General features: G+C 41.1%; 1 protein-coding gene across 1 annotated transcript in view; it reads right to left on the reverse strand.

Moving 5' to 3' along the window:
- The window catches only part of LOC138599842 (receptor-type tyrosine-protein phosphatase zeta-like), a 77,650-nt gene that overhangs the window by 40,796 nt on the left and 19,872 nt on the right, over window positions 1-16,982 (reverse strand). The window contains exon 2 of the mRNA XM_069671597.1: window positions 8,086-8,154. Coding sequence (XP_069527698.1) covers window positions 8,086-8,154 — 69 coding nt within the window. The remainder of the gene's footprint in view (window positions 1-8,085; window positions 8,155-16,982) is intronic.

The following is a 16,982-nucleotide window of genomic DNA, read 5'->3' on the forward strand; positions in this document are numbered from 1 at the left end:
CTGTTTGTGAGAATAAGTATCCAACGACCCTACCACAGGTATAAAGACTGTTTGGTGTCAGTCTCATCATATACAGGAGGTGACGTAATTGGGCCTTTATATAGAAAAACAACTTTTTAAAGAACCCACTGAGAAGATTAAATATGATCCACAAAGGTTTAAGTTATCAGCCCTCAGACTGCATAACAGCATTTAACAACTCCTCTGTCACAGTGATCTTCATGCCAACGAATTGTGATGATGTTACAAAGTAATGTACAAGAAATCTAAACTTGGGTATGTGATTGTCGAACACTGTGTTGGCAGATGATAATGAGTTGAGAAACCTCTGCATTGGCACTCACACAGCATCAACACTGTGGTTTCATTGAAATGGATGAGGTGGCTTTTTTACACAAAATCAAAATGTTTGTGTGGCATGTGCTAACTAACTATAAAGACAATAAATATGCATTCTTCATTCAAAAATATGTCTTTTAATAAACCTTGCTGCTGATTTGGCTCCTGCTGATACAAAAAAAGCTGAATAAAAAGTCCAATATCAAGTTTTTGTCCACTGAAAACTGAAGACAGACAAAGTGCTAATTTAAAAAATAAATCACATCAAGTCCACTAGTCCAACGTGCCTTCTCTTCAAATGCTCGCTCATTACCATCATGCTCCCGTGATAAGCTTGGTCCCCTTCACAAATCTTGCAGGCGATCCTTTTCTTTCCAGTGTTGAGGGTGAAATGCTCCCAGACATGATGGGGTTGCATCGGCCGCCATTTTGCCATGTTTTGTTTACCTGTCACTTCACAGTGGCTGTTTTGCACGTGCAACTCTCAGCCGCGATATAAGGGATGCGAAATGGCTCACCCCTCAGCAACTCAGCTCTAGACAATGATGCTATTTCCGTGCACAGCATGAAAAACATGCTTTGATGACGTCATTGACAATTAAATCCATTGGCAACTAATTTTGTCATCGATTTTTGAGGACAATGTCGACTAATCGTTGCACACTTTTTTGTGCTGTGTGAAAATCTGCAGCTACCATCTTGGAAACTGCTCTCTGACATTAAGACATAATGTTTACATGGCAGGGAACGTATGAATGTCAGATGAATGTAAACTCGTCACACATCCGCACAAATCCAAAATTAGCGTTGCCACGAGTGCACATTTTTACATAAAGAAATCTTCTGGGGTTTGGTGAGATGAAGCAGTCAAACAGCATCACATGCTCTCTGAATTAATCTAAGCCTAATGATTCAGCTGATTTAATGACGGTTAGATGGGGATGTTTTCTGGGAAACTACTGAAATTTAACCAAGAGTGTGATGTGATTCTTAATGCGGACGTATGAATCATTTGGTGTCTGCTGTAGTCCGCTTCCCTTTCCAATCAGATCATTTAGAACATGAAGAATTAGGTTAAGGAATAAATCTATAGGTACAGGCAGAAGTGCTCGTATTAAAAATTGTGAGAGTCTGTGAGTCTGTGTGTGTGTGTGTGTGTGTGTATTCCCCAGACAAAGCAGTAGGGGAGTATTGCAGCCTGCATCGCCCCCGGGCAAGACTTGGATCAAGCAGAGAGAGGAGACATGGAGACAGACACGGAGACGAGAGGAAGAGAGCGGCAGAGACGCAGATAGAGGTACAGAAAGAAGAAACAGAAAGCTGTAAACCTAACCAGTAATGAATTCAACGTGCTCATTCTATAACATCCTGTTTGTCACTTTAATGTGATTCCTCTTAATGATGCCGATCCAACTTTCAGTTTATGTAACCCTATATGCAGAATGTGATGATATTTCTGTACTGTTGGTGGTAAGTTACGCACAGTAGTCGTGTAGTTTTGTGGTGATAATTGTAAAGTACTCTGCCTGCCAGAGGAAACCCCAGGTTATCCGAGCGCACAATTACACACTAACACAAGCACACACACACACACACACAACAGATGGGGCCCTGGGGGGTGTCTTCCAGGCAGAAAGGATCCCAGGGACCCCGTAGAGACAGAGCAAAGAGGACAACACTGAGGAGGAGCAGCAGGGACTCTCTCCTGCACAAACACACACAGTGTACCTGCAGGTTTTACGATAATACTTTTTAAATACCTTTTTAAGCTTCCACGATTTCAATTTGGAAAGAGTTAAAACCAAAGTAAAGAAAGCAAGCTGGCACAGGCAGACCCGATAAATAACTGAAGATATAAATGAAAGAAGTAACAAAATCCCGTCTCTGCCTCAACACCACAAATATCAGCTGATACAAACAACAACATAAATTAACTTTATTTAAGTGGAAGATCACAATGCAGTATGGTCCCTTTACAGTTTGCAATTTAAAAGGACAACCAAGTACAAACATTCTGTCTTAAAAGCAGGCAGGCAACGCAAGTAAAACACTCAAGTTAAAGGAAAACAATTACGTATTAGATATTTTAAAATCTGCATCAAATGCAAACTAATGCATGAAATGATGCAAAACATTGGTGGACAGTTGCCGTAAGATTCGGTGCATAAGAGCTCTGTGGAAACCAAAACAGAGCTCAAAGAAGAGTCGATACTGGATGAATATTTGTTGTGTGACAGGAACCATAGACTATTTTTACACATTCACCATTATGACTTTATAAAGTTAGACATGATAATACCTGGGTTTACATGGGGCCTAATATTCCGATTGTTAATGATGGTTTAAAATGCTCCAATTAAACACCTCAATCGAAGGCCCAAATAAAAAGGCCCAAACGGATTAAAAGTTAAATCGGTTGCAGAGGGCTGGTTTTAACCAGTCAAATGAAAAATTGTATCATATAAATTATTTGACCTGATTAAGTCCTGACTGCGTTCTTCTACACGTTTTACAAGACGGCGGCATCCAAGCTAAAGGGGACAACCTCGGAGAGCAAATTTTTAATTCAAACATCGAGACCTTTATATTATTGGACGGCTAGACAGAAGAAAAGTCAGGGACATTGAACTTCTCGTTATGTGTTTTATCACACATAGGCTATACCTGGGCCGCCCCGGTAAATTAAAGGGGCCAGTTTGCCGATTTTCAAGTCCTATCATGGGGCGCTAATGCCATCATGGTAGGAAAAAAATGCACTTTTGCCCTGTGCCTTTTGAGGACGCTTCTCCTGGGCCCTGGACATTTTTTTGACGATTCACCAGTATATTCTCGTTGTATTTGATTCTGTACCACTCTGAGCCCGTTGCCGCAGCGAAACGGTAGCATTTCACTCCAGCGTCTCTCGCTCGGCCGTTCCTTTCAGAGTGAGGGGCGCAATGCACTCTGGGTGTTGTAGGAATGTAGAATGGACGAAACCACAAGCTGTTTGTACAACTTTCTCCTCAGCTATGGGGCCAATTTCAAATATTATAGCTTCTATCGATTACAGAGAACACCAGTATTGACTGACAGCGTCTTTTTCCAGGGGCCAATTGCTCCTTTAGTGGCCAGCCAAGTATATTTGGCGACTAATTCTATCATGTTCAAGAAAGTGTGCATGTAAACTCAGCTACTGTTGCTTTAAAAGCTTGTTGCGCTGCCCTAAAATGACCCCCCCAGAAAATCTATTCCCACACATAAAACAGTCATACACTCAACGGATGACAAAATGCCAACACCAACACTTTGGTTCTCTTGGTAGGAGTGTGAGATAGATGAGATGATTTGGTCTTTGTGAGCTTAGGACAACAGTTTAATACACACAGAACTTAATTGTAATACTTCCTCTGTAATCACCTTGAGCTTATCTTACCTTCATGAGCAGCATGACGTTTAAAAGACATCTCTTTTATCATGCAAATTTACCTTCTAACAAAATCCTTGCACTATTTCTCTGATGATCTCTAACTTTAAATACTATCAATATTCATTTGTGCAGCATGGATGACAAAACACAGAAGTGACTGTCTCTTTGTGCAGCAGAATGTCTAAACTGGTAAGCCCTCATTCAGAGTGATTTGGAAACAGCCCAATTTCACTTTACTAATTTAACTTTCCCTCTCTGCCTCTCTCTTCCATTCAGCCGAGTTCCTCTTTTTCCTCAACTCTCTTTCACTCAATTTCTCCCTCTCCTGCCCCCCTCTTTCTTTTATTTGCTTTTGTCCTCACCAGTACTTCTGACCCAACTAAAAAGCTGTGCACGATGCCTCACAATGAAGTGCGTTTCTTTCACATGTTAATGCTTTTACTCGCGGCTCAGTGCTCCGCACAAGGCAAGAAACAGAGCCGGTCACAAAAACAAGACTGTGTACACGCACACACATTTACACACGGCAGGGGCGGCTACAGTTACAATGAATCCCAATGAACTGCCACTGAGTCGCCTTCGGTTGTGAAGATGAACTTCAAAACCCAACAGAGGGGGAAATGAGAAGTACACAGTGAAGAGAGAAAGATTCAGATAGAGTGAGTAAGAAAGGAAGAAGAAAAGAAAGATCAAGAGACGAAAGGAAAGAAAGAAAAATAAAGGAAGACCAAGAGACAAGAAGGAAAGAAAGAAAGAAGGAAGGAAAGAAAGATCAAGAGTCACAAAGCCAGATATAAGATTGGAAGTGAAGACAAGGATTGGAAAAGAAAGGGCGGCTCGCTTCATGTTCATTGCAGACAGGCTTTTCATCAGTCATGATCATTTCAGTGTATCCCACAATAAAAACCCTATTACACTGCGTCAAACAGGGTGTATGTGCCAGGGAATTGATTGCAAAGATTTGACAGAGGGAAAGAAAACAATCTGCAAGATGAAAATACATGTGCATCTATTGATATTCATGCTGCTCTGACAAATATGAGTCGGGACAAGTGGAATAAACACAATGACACGGCTGCACCGGGTTCCTGCAGATGTCTGGGTGAGTCCATTAAAACGTGGCTCATCACCAGGTTTCATATTTAATGCTGTGTGCAAAGTTAATTGAAATACAGGTTCAGACCAATGAAAAGCAATTAGTTCATGTAAATGTGTTTCCTTTTTTCATTGTTGATGTTGAGCACAGTTTTTGAGTGACAGAGTGACCTTGGTTGTGTTTTCTTTGCAAAGGTAAGCTTCACGTTTAAGCAGTTGAGAGGTACGGCTTCAAAGACAAGATCCAAATACTACATCGAGCAAACCACAGAGCAGCATTACCTGATTACAATTACCTGAGATCTTTAACTGTAAATGTCCATTCAAGTTCATCTAACATACTGCAGGTTTAGTCCTTATCGCATTCTCAGCTTATCAGCTGCTGGTCTACTTTGCAGTCACGCTTAAAAGTTCAAACCAGTTGGTCAATTAGTTGCCTTAAAGAACAGCCTACACAAGAAGCTTGGGCTAGAGTTGTCACGATACCAGAATTTAAAACTTTGATACAATCCCAGTAAAAGAAAAGATACCTGTTTCAATACCATGGCAACAGAAAACGGGAGTCTTAGGGACCAAAAAATGTGCAGGAAAAAATTAAAAACAAGAAGATAACCCAGAGTGCCGGTGCAGAAAAAGTCACTGAACTCAAAACCAACTCATTCAACAAACTGTTTACAGTAATGAAAGGCATTATGGGCAGGTTTTTCCCAAAAATATGTTTTTTATTATTTATTTATTTTTTATTATTTGATATTGTTTAGAGCTGTATTAAAATACAGCCTACCCTCTAAATGATCATAAAAATAACAAGTGTTTAGTTGTGTCTGTATCTGCAGACAATCTGCCCTTTATCTGTATTTTCTTCAGATTCTGCTGTTTGAGACATTTCAGGGTGTCAATAATTGTGCAGTGGTGTTTAGCTCACAGCAAACAGTCTGCAGGTCGGGGCTAAATGAAAACAGAGACCAGGTGACAGCGCTGTCTCTCTCCTCTGCTCTCTGTCTGTCTGCAACCAATCTTTGATCCCATCGGCTATAGTCTGTTGACGATTTAGCCTCTGGGGACAAAGATGAACATGCCGGGGTGTGTAGCCAGCGGTTACCGATAAATGACTTCCAGTCAGGACTTCCCTTTCTGCTGCATTGTTTACAGAAAAATAATCCGTTTTTCTTGTGATTTACTTTTAATTAACGGGTCTTAAGTTTGCTGAAATTTCATCATGATGCAAATTTGTAAAAAGTAAAAATGAAGCTTTGTCAGGTCTGTCCTCAAGAGGAGAAGAAAACTACATAAATGCTCGTTGGATAATTTCTGACGCATTCGAGGAAGTCGGGAAATCTGAACGGCTTTCGTGACACATAATCAAGGGAATTTATCTCAAGTTGAATTTTAGATCTAGAACATATTGTTAGCTGAACTCGCTGCAGATGTCCGTTTATGGAAATGTAAAAGGTAAATCGTTGTTAGATGATGCTGATGGGAGCCGGGATGTCATTACGGGGCATTACGTTCTGCCTGCTTTGCTCTCCTCACGGACTGTTTTTCCTGCATACGCCGCAGCCTGCTGATACGTGATTGCTCAACATGACTCGGACTACAAGCGTAGTACAAACGGAAACCAGAACACTTGCCGTCCCTAAAATCCACATCCCTGCCTCCAGATTCTACATTTCTATGTAGAATCTGTAAATAGAGATTAGTCTGCAACAGACACTAACATAACTTGTTCGTCTTTTACAAGACACCAAAAGGAGTTAAAAATACTTTTGTGTTTGCCTTTCTGTGAATGAGAACAGTCGACTGTGTGGTTGCTATATGAAAGCTCCATGTATGATGGAGGGCGGAGCAGACAGACACACACAGTCGGCAGGATGAAACAAACCAAATCCTGTACCTTCCTGCGGTGTTGTACGGAGGTGTAGACGTGTTAGTTTGTTGTTTCGAGCGTAACCGCTGTGAAACAATCTTATTTATCTGATTCACAGCTTTATTTACATTAACGGCTCTCGCTCTCTCCACTTCCTGCTTATGTCGCTTACAAAGATCTCTCTCGCAGCAGATTTCGGTTGAAAGCTGATCGTAGATGTGTTTTTTTTTTCAAGTTACCTCATGGTACTATCGAACATAAAAAGATTGTGTCGTTTTGAAACAAGTATGGGAAAGTATCGAAGCATCGAAATTATTGACAACCTTCGTTTGGGATGGGCAATAAAGTGTCTTGACTGTGATGCAACTTACTTTGATAATGATTATAAACTTCAGAATGTTTTTTGTGCAATGTGGATAGATCTGACAGGCTGTCACATAATGTACATACATGCGAAATAAAGAAAAATACAGAAATGAGGACAGACTAAATAATGTTAACTTGTGAGCTGAGGTTTCTTCAGGTTTCCGCCTTTATCAGAACTATCAGATTGGCAACATTTCCAAACTTTGTATTCTAATAATCAATATTTATCAATATAGACGAAACATTTGTGATCATATATTTTACAATATCGCACAGCCCTACAAAAGGATGTTTTGCAGTATGTGTGTCGACCAGGAAAGGGCTATAAGTAAGGTCTTTTGCCAGCCACACACCGTATAAGAGCTTCAAATGACATCTCAGTTATCACCTGCCATCCATTTGAGGTGCAGGCTAATAAGTGTAATAGCCCTGCATTAGGTCCCCCGATGACCTGTTGAGCCTGATCGTTCCTCCTGATTACCCCTGACCAGTAAGAAGCTAATCTCTCCCTCTGGGACCAGTGCTGTCTGTGTCCGCTCTTTGTTTCTGTTGGACCACAGAGCTTAGCCCAGCGGGGGCTTCGTGCTGAGTTAGCTGAGGTCATACAACCATATGGTCCGAGGCTGATGGAGGCTCTATCAGGGGAGGCTGTTAACAGATAATTCCTTTAATTCGTGTGATTTTCAGCCTGTGCAGCCTGACTGTACCAGTCTGATGGATCTGTCCCTGGTACTGTCTGGTAGTGCAGAGGGAAACACAATCTTTAAAGGCTTTCTCACCTCTCCAATAGGGCAATTTAAAAATGTGTACTTGTTTAACATGTCTTGTTAATTTATTTATGTTACTGTCACGATATGACCGACAACTTTACAGTTACAAATACACATACACACGCAAATAAATCCACTTCCTGTCAAAAAACACCACCTCTGTAATGCCTAGCAGCTAATGTAACCACACACATTACAATAGATCATCTTAAAACCTTAAACAGCAAATGGCTCACACCGACCTGAGTACGACCAGTCGATATCTTCGGGGAGTTTCCTCAGGCCTCGGACCAGCGGCTCCGCGGCCACCACTACAGAGGAGAGATGAGAGAGGTAATTAGTGCCATTTGTCATTTTCAAAAACACAAACACTAATGCACAGGCTGACAGGTGAAACCACCACCAGCTGCTGTGGGACTTTACCACATGGTGAGTGACAGGCTTTTCCTGTCTGTCATTCAGGGGATATAGTTCACAAGTACCCGGCCTGCCTGGAAATAGGGCTGACTTCATTCAGTCAGACAGGAAAGGCTAAATGTGCCAACATACGGTATGTGATGTCAATGCTTGTGTTGTATATATACACACTTATATATATTCCTGCAGAGCTGAGTGAGGTTTTGGAAGAACAGTCACCCCTGAGATAGTCATGGTGCTAACAGCCATAAGAAGGGGGCTACCATCTTATTCTAACTCATCAGTTTCATTCCAGCTGCTGCAGCACATGCAATGTGACCTGATTCTCTACACAGTTACAGGCAACCTCAGCCTTTTTTCTAAGGTGGAAAATGATTGGTGTGCAACACACAGGTTTCAGAGTTGCACCAGCAGAAGAAGAAGACTAATCCTTGGTCTCACTTATAGACACACATACAGCGTACAAATATCATTGGTTATCACCCTACAGTAGACCTGTTTAAAGAGAGCAGCAGGGAACAGTGTTACCATTGACATCGTTTTTCTCAGTGCAATCACACACACACACACACACTCACACACACACACAGAAAGAGAGAGGAACACAGCTTTCTATTTCATGGTGGTAATTTCCACTTAGTGACAGTAGAGGATACAATGATGTATGAAGTCATTGAATTCACTGTGTGAGTGTCAGTGCTCCTTGTCCAGCTGACTCTCATACCAGCCAGTGTTTCTGCCAGTGTTATGTAAGCCCAGCTGCCAACCAGGGCCGAGCATCAAGGATATTAAGATGTTTTTAAACTATAGAATAATGGGGCAATTTAGTTGGCAACACTGATAAAACAGCAGGTCTGAGATCGGTGTTACCAGGCAACCATGGCACGCTGGCCTTAAAGTCAGTAACACACACATATGTGACATGTGGGCAATATGTCAAAGAATAAGGCAGAAAACCTGAGACAGTTTTTAGAAGGCCAAACACTGAACATGACTGCTAACATTAGACACCGCTCAGGTCGACAAAGGGCGTGTTGGCGAGCACCTTAACCACGGTTATGCCAACCTTAGCATCATAAGCTTGTTATGTTCCTGAGCACTGTTCTGAAAAGAGATCGGATTATGGGCAGAAATATGTGTCAGTAGAAATGGAATTTGAATATTATTATATATTTGAATTGCTCAACTTATTAAAATTTTGAATCACATTAAATGTATTAGTTTTAAACTGTATATAATGAGGAAGAGCAATCGAGCACTCCTTTTCGACCAATCAGCATCACCTATGTTTTTGACCATTTGCTTCACAACATGGAGCTTCTGGTAGCTACCAGAGCTAATGATAGTTAGTTTTATTATTAGTAATAGTTATATTATTACTTCTGGTGGCTACCGACCTGCCAGTGGAGCTGAAAGTATCTACCGTGACCTGTTGTTGAAATGTGCCCAGCAATCTGAGGCTGAATCAATAGCCAATACGGTCTTTTTGCAAAGCTCAAAACTCTGATAGTATCTATTCTTATTTTATTTGATCTATGTTGTGGAAAACACAGTATTTGAAGACTGCTCATTGTCAGATTCTGTGTAGATTTTTGTCCCTCTCTCCTTGAAGTATAAGGACTTTGAATAACACAAACACATGTACAACTCTTATCCTCAAGGTATATTTTATTAGGTTACTCTTTCTCGTTTCACTTTATTTTTCCTCATTTCAGTGTCTCCATCATTCTCTCCTCCTGCTAATAGGAATGAGTCACTGCTCTGTCATAATCAGCATTAACGAGACAGCACATGTTCTGTTCTATCGGTAAAATGGTGTACTTCACATAACTGGCATGAGGCCTGCAATAATATTTCCGGACCCTAACCCAAGGATAATGTTATCAACATTATCAGGTGTTAATTGCTTATGGAAAAGTTGTATATTTAACAATCCCGACAACAGTAACCCTGCAGGGACTCCTTTCCCGTTAAGGTGACTAAAAACATGTCATGTTTTGATCTGTAAACATGTTTCAGTGGTTTGACACTGGCAACCAGAAATGTATCTGATAAACAGGAACTGACAGCGATACTGTAAAGCACTGAAGATACATCCAGATGACATATTTCTTATCAGACAGGCACAACAAGCACAGTGTGACAAAGCCTGTTGCAGAGTTATCCTCTGTGCAGAGAGGAGGAGGAAGCAGCGGGGGTAACATGCTGAGGCAGATAAAAATATCAAAACTTCATGAATAAACACAAAGTAAGGAGATTTAAACAATACATCCTCTATTTTTGCACAGAAACACCAAAAAGTGATCCTCAAAGAAGATGAAAGGCACGCCGAGAGTCAGATTTAGGTCAACTATCACCATATCCACCACATTAAGTCTGCTCATGTGGCACAGATGATCACACTATAATCCTATTGTTTACTGTATACGGCTGCTGATAAAACACCGGGTAAATTACTGGAAGTGCGTGACAACATGCACACGTTTAGTTTTATCTAACTATGTGCTGCTGACCTTTTGAAGACGCAGTGCATCCACTGAAAACAAAACCCTTCTGTATCGTCCGTAAAATCTTCTGCTTCGATGAATATTCAGAAGTCGCCACAGGGGCTTTAATGTTGTACTTCACACTTGTTTAACTCACTTTTGCTTCTTTCCTTTTTTCCCAAAAGAGCTTTCTTTTCTGCCGTTGGAGGTTACAGGAAGCTATCTGCCGAGTATCCGGATGGAGGACCAAAAACAACAACCTATGGATTAGTGGTGGTCAGGATTACTCATCGTAATTACTCATGGAGTAATCTCACTGCATATATAACTCATAAAATATATCATGACCCTGCTTCTGAGGTCCAGTGTGGCCATAGCAATTTAACTCTCTAAATATCTACACATAAAATCATGCAGATGTGATAACGTTCAGCGATGTCAGTCAGACATCACTTGATCCAAGATGACCAGAATAAGAGAGACGTTTGTCTCTCCAAGATTTTCATTTAAATAAATGTCTGGAAAGTTACTATTGCCAAATGAGGTGACACAATGGTGATTGAGCCTGTGGCCCACTGATGAAAGCCTTTGCATTTGCAGTATTACAGACTGGGCGTCTGGTGCGACTTTCATGGAAAAAATCACAAGCGGCGCCCAGTTAGTGACGCGTTTTCCATCAGCCAGCAGTGGTTGGTCTGCCAGAGAGGGTGGGCGGAGCTAAGTGGCTGCTTTTCCTGGTCTCTGAAAGTGTTGCGAGTAAACAGTAATCTACTATGGCTGAACAAACAAAGAAAAGATGGATGCATACAGATACAACTTCAAAAATTAGTGAAAATCCAAAGAAAATTAAAAATTGGACGCTCAGATGAAGCAAACAGTCTAAAAAAGAAAGCGACCGTCAGCGAGGAAAATCAAGAGTTACAACCGGAGCCAACTGTGGACGTCACACATGCAACACTGTCTGGATATCTGGGAAGTGTTCTGCCATAATGACTGTTTATTAGCATAGGTGCTGCCAAAGAGAACGAAACTGAGATCTTTAAGTTTGCAACTTTAAGTTTTGTGGAAGAAGAAGGCTTCTGCAAAGTGATGGTGTTTGTTAAAGGAGAGCTACCAGCTACGAGAGGGGAGATGTATTAGTGTGAAGGTTGATCTGCAAAGAGCTACAGACTCATGGAGTCACATGCCATTTGATTCAGAAATGAGAGTTAAAGACTGTTCTCATCAAATAGGAGCGTAGCGGGCAAATCTCAGAGCAGCTGCTGGGGAGTGCAGCGTATCGAGGAAACTTTGTGCTCGTGCCCATGAAAGGAGAACTCTTTAATAATTTATTGCTTCTATTTAGTTAAAAAAAAAGGATTTTATGAGTCTGAGCAGGGAATTATTTTTTAAAACAAATTAAAATTTCATTAAGTAACAGCTTTAGTCATGGTTTCTACATGGTTAATCGTATGAAAGTTCATTTTTGACCTTGAGAATAAATTAAAACACGAAATGAATTGGAATTGCATGTAACTGCAATGAGATACGATGACAATGAGACTAGGTCACATGATCATGAGTCCTATTATGCCACACTGTACTGAGAGGACTGACAAATGTTGGACTAATATAATGAGGTGAAGGCCGGTGAGCTGAACGATCTATCTTACCATCCTCTTCTGTCCGTGTGATATCAGAAGATGATGAAACGAGAGAATGACTTTAGAAAGAGGAGAAAGGAGGGAAGAAACTTTACAAAAAAACTACAATGCAAAGACAGACAAAGAAATCGATGAAATTCCCGAAAACAATGACACTTCCCTGAAGATAACAATGTGTCATTCAGACTGCCATTTATAAATTCAGTGAACTCATTGATCACATTCATGTCAACACAAAGAAGGAAAGACTGATGAGAGAAACGAATGAGAGCGAGCCAAAGGTGAAGGGAGGAGAATGGAGTCGACTGTGGGGTTGAAGCGTCAATAATAGCTTCATTAACATCACACTGCCATGGACTTTAATCTAATTTCTTCTGGCGTACAAGTGAAACACACACACACTCACACAATAACACCCAGAGGATCACCTGTTGTTTCAGTGAGGTTTTTGACAGCTTATTAGAGAACAGAATTTCCATCTGAAAAGGGAATTCATTCGGAATATTTCTCCTGTTTAAAATAGGAAAACTATGAGGCTGAAATGGCTTTTGAATTTACTATTGTGCATGTGAACTGAATAACCAGACAGTGCAAACAATTTTAAAATACAAAATAAATGTATTTAAATACATGTATATGTTCACTGTGGGCACATTTCAGCTGAAATAGCAGCAACACATCCCATGTGACTGACCTCCCTTTTTCACTGCGAGCCTGTGTTCTGTTGCGTTTCCCTTCTTTTCAAATGGACCACTTGTGACACCAGTCGCCCTGTGTTCAGGTCAGTCAGCTGATGCATCCTGACGTGAATATTAAGTAGAAGTGATGGATTACACCCATCAGCCAAACACCGTTCCTGAGCAGGTGGATTCAATGAAACGACACAGAGGCGATGGAGGAGGATGTTTTTAACATTACGATGGCGCTCTGACCTGCTCAGAGTTAGTGCAATTAAAGCTTCTATTACTATTGTTAAACAGTTTGGGTATTAGGGGTCTCCAAGGCCAGGCACTGCACCTTTAAGAACTTTATGTGACAGGTAAATAATGTATTCATCGATTTTCAGCTTGTGTGTGAGCAACTGCAGATTCACGTTCACAGCCGTGTGGCTTTCGTGCATCACTCGCGCTTGTACACGAGACTCGAGCTGCCAGGCATCCGTGATGTAGTGAGTGGTGAATGTCATGAATGATTGGGTGGCACTAGAGGTCCACGCATCGCAGGTAAAAGCTATTCTGTGGGTGTTGGTCAGGGCTTCCCCCCGTACATTACAGACGCCGAGAGCTAGTTAGCAGCGCTACTGACCAGCCAGGACCGACACACTCATTGCTGGAACTGTGTACAACAGAAGCCGAAAACGGTGAAAGGTAAACAATGCATGCAGCGGGTTTGCCATGCGCAAACTTAGGACAAAAAAAACGTTTATAAAAATCGTTTTTGGATGTTTCAAATCGATTCAGAATCGTATAAATTAAGAATTGCGATTCGGACATGAATCGATCATTTTTAGCATATTGTTCAGGATATTAAATAAACATGCTGCTTTCCTGATTATTTAAGCCTCAGTTGAAAAACATTTCCTCCAGATTTTTTCAGCAAATCTCCAAAACTTAAAGTTCAAACTGAGCCTGTGGTTGAGAGGCTGACTAGTCACTGCAGAGCCCTGGGTTTGAGTGCAGCTCGGGACCTTTTAAAGCGCCTCCATAATTGTTTTGTCATCTGTCTGTACTAAACAAAATAAAAGCCTCGAGTTTCATTACATCAGATATTTCTTTCTCAAAATGTATTATTACAAGTAGAATGATTATTGTGCCATAATTTAACCTATGCAGCTCTAACCACATAAAAAGACAAGATAACACTCTTACATGTTTTTTTGGAAAAGATAAACTGGCAGCCGCTAGTGTTTGACGGACGTTTGGGTCCATACAGGCATGTTTCACATCTCTGAAGCAGTGCTGGGAAACAGACACACACAGTAGCTGTCAATCATTGGAGGAATTGGGGGATGAGATAGTGCCGTGCAGGTAAAGAGCCGGCAGCACAGAGACACCGCTGCTCAGCTTTAAGAGCACAGCAGATAGCAGTGAGACTTCAGTGCTGCAGGCTGGTCATGCATGAAGCTCACAGCTGAATCACTGTATTATTCCACCCATCTGCACTTTATCTGCTTTATCAGATTTCCCAGGAGGCTTTGGAGACCTGGCAACATGACATTTCTAAGGATGGTGTTTTATGCATACAGGAAAGGTCAACAGACAGGCTGCTCTCCGGTAGTGTTCTGCTTCACCCTCATGCATTCATACGCCTCATCTTCAATGCCTCCTTTCTACTTATAAATGTATATAAAAACTGTGCTTCAGCCCGCTTTGACCTATGCCCCGTGTCTCGGCATGAGTGAGTATGACTCCACGGCTGCCTGTGTGAGACAGAATAATGGAGCCAAATGAGGATGTGCCAGCCAGACACCTGATACTCTGACTGGAAGTGCTCATACTAGAGTGTCACTGAGGATAATTTACTACAAGAGCACTCATGAACATGCAATAGGACCAAAACATGTTGACGCGGTGCAGAAGTGAGGATCATAGCTGTCACTCGTCAATCAGGAGGATGCTACAACCCCCCTATCCAACAAAGGACTTTTGATCTGATCTTATGAGCATGTTCACTAAATTATGTAGTGGGTAGTTCAAGGCAAACACAGATAATAGATATGAGATTAAAATACTGTTTTGATCTTTCTGAGCCGCTAACAGGATTAAGAGTTATGTTATTTGATTTTTCCAAATGGAATGTGGAGTATTTTACATTTTCAATCTTTTACGTCACAATCAGGCAAACATTTGTCTGGTGCTAGTTTTGGAGTTGAAAGTTTTAATCCTTCAGACTTTCATTAAATAAAACCCAGTTTTTTAGTACACATTGGTTGGTAGCTTTTAAGTGAGAGGAATTACTAATTTACCATGATGTACAGCCCTGGAAAAAATTAAGACACCACTCCAATGTTACCTAAATCAGCATCTCTCTCTTCATGTCACGGCCAGCCTAATCCAGATCTGAACCCCACTGAAAACCTGCTGAATGTGATGAGGAGGAAAATGGATGGTCACAAGCCATCGAACAAAACTGAGCTGCTTGAATTCTTGCCCAAAGAGTGGCCTATAACAGCAATGAGAGACTGGTGGGGAGAGCAGGCCAAGATGCATGACAGCTGTAATGAAAATCCAGATGATTACACCAAATATTGATTTCTGAACTCTTCATATATTAAAACATTCTGTTGTTTAAAAATGAACATGAACTTGTTTTCTTTGGATTATTCAACGTCTAAAAAACATATTTTTTGTATCTTTTTCTTTATCTGAAAGGGGCCGTATCTTTTGGATATTCTCATTTCTCTCATGCTCTCATTTTGTGTTTTTATTGTTCACAGTGAAAAAGTGAAAACCGCATAATTCGGTGTTTCTCCAGAATGACATTTTTAAAAAGGTCGCCTCTGAAATGGGCCGTTCAGAACAGCTGCAGGTTTCTACGTAGAACCTCACTTTCGCTGAAATCCACCAATCGTCCTTCATCGTCATTCACCTCAGGCTGCCTTCTTGCACGAGCTTGTAGTCAAGTCGTTGTCAAGATTTCAACTTATCATTCCGATACCTCCTGGCGATTCTGGCTCGTACATATAAGGCTGAACAACCGATCCTAGAGCAGCCATGTTTTGTACAACTTTTGAGTGCAGTGCAGCCGCTCCCCCACGTGGGGGAGGGGCTCGTGGTCACTCCAAATACTGTCAGCCAATCGTGGCTGAGATCTAACCTTTGATTGGCTAAACGACTTGTTCGTTTCAGGAGGAAGAGAGGCTCCGAAAAATAATTCAAATAAAATATGTATACAATTTTTAAAACGATACAAACTTTACAGACGGGATTCTAAAACGCATAGCTAAAATATGTCCCCTTTAACAAGTTGTCATTTCCTGCACATAAAAGACCTAAATGAGAATATTTTATTTGGAAGTAGAGAGAAATGTTCATTTTACACAAACACAAACCCTTTAAATAGTAGAACAAGAGAAAAACATGGAGTGGTCTCTTATTTTTTTCCAGAGCTGTATTTACATATATTGTTGTCATTGTTTATGGTTGTGAGTCCGACATTCCCGTCCTCAAAGTGTCTACCTTCAATAGAGAGATTCACTATAAAGATGCAGATTGGTCATTTTCGGTCATAAAATCGGTTGACCGATAAATTGGTCGGGCTCTACTAAATATTTTGAAAAAGTAGCAAAAGCCGTAAACAACAGTTCAGATGCCGAACCAACTGCACAGCACGGCTCAACCAAAAATGAAATGTTAGGGATTACAACTTTAAGTCGGGCATTCATGGTCACAACGGTACAAAGGTCACAAAGGTCGGGGTCATGAACTTGCAGCATGCTTCTCTCACCCGGCAGACAGGATTATGTGTCCCCTCATATCCTCTTGCATCAATCCATCACGTTCCGCTCATTCCAGGAGGGATTTTGTGATGAAGTGTAGACATTTACTGTTTTGGGTTATCCACTTGGCCTTGACCTTTACCCTTCTTTAGTTA

Source organism: Semicossyphus pulcher, unplaced genomic scaffold (assembly GCF_022749685.1).
Source record: "Semicossyphus pulcher isolate SPU_LCO1_2020_fin unplaced genomic scaffold, fSemPul1.0.p SCAF_20, whole genome shotgun sequence".
Taxonomy (NCBI): Eukaryota; Metazoa; Chordata; class Actinopteri; order Labriformes; family Labridae; genus Semicossyphus; species Semicossyphus pulcher.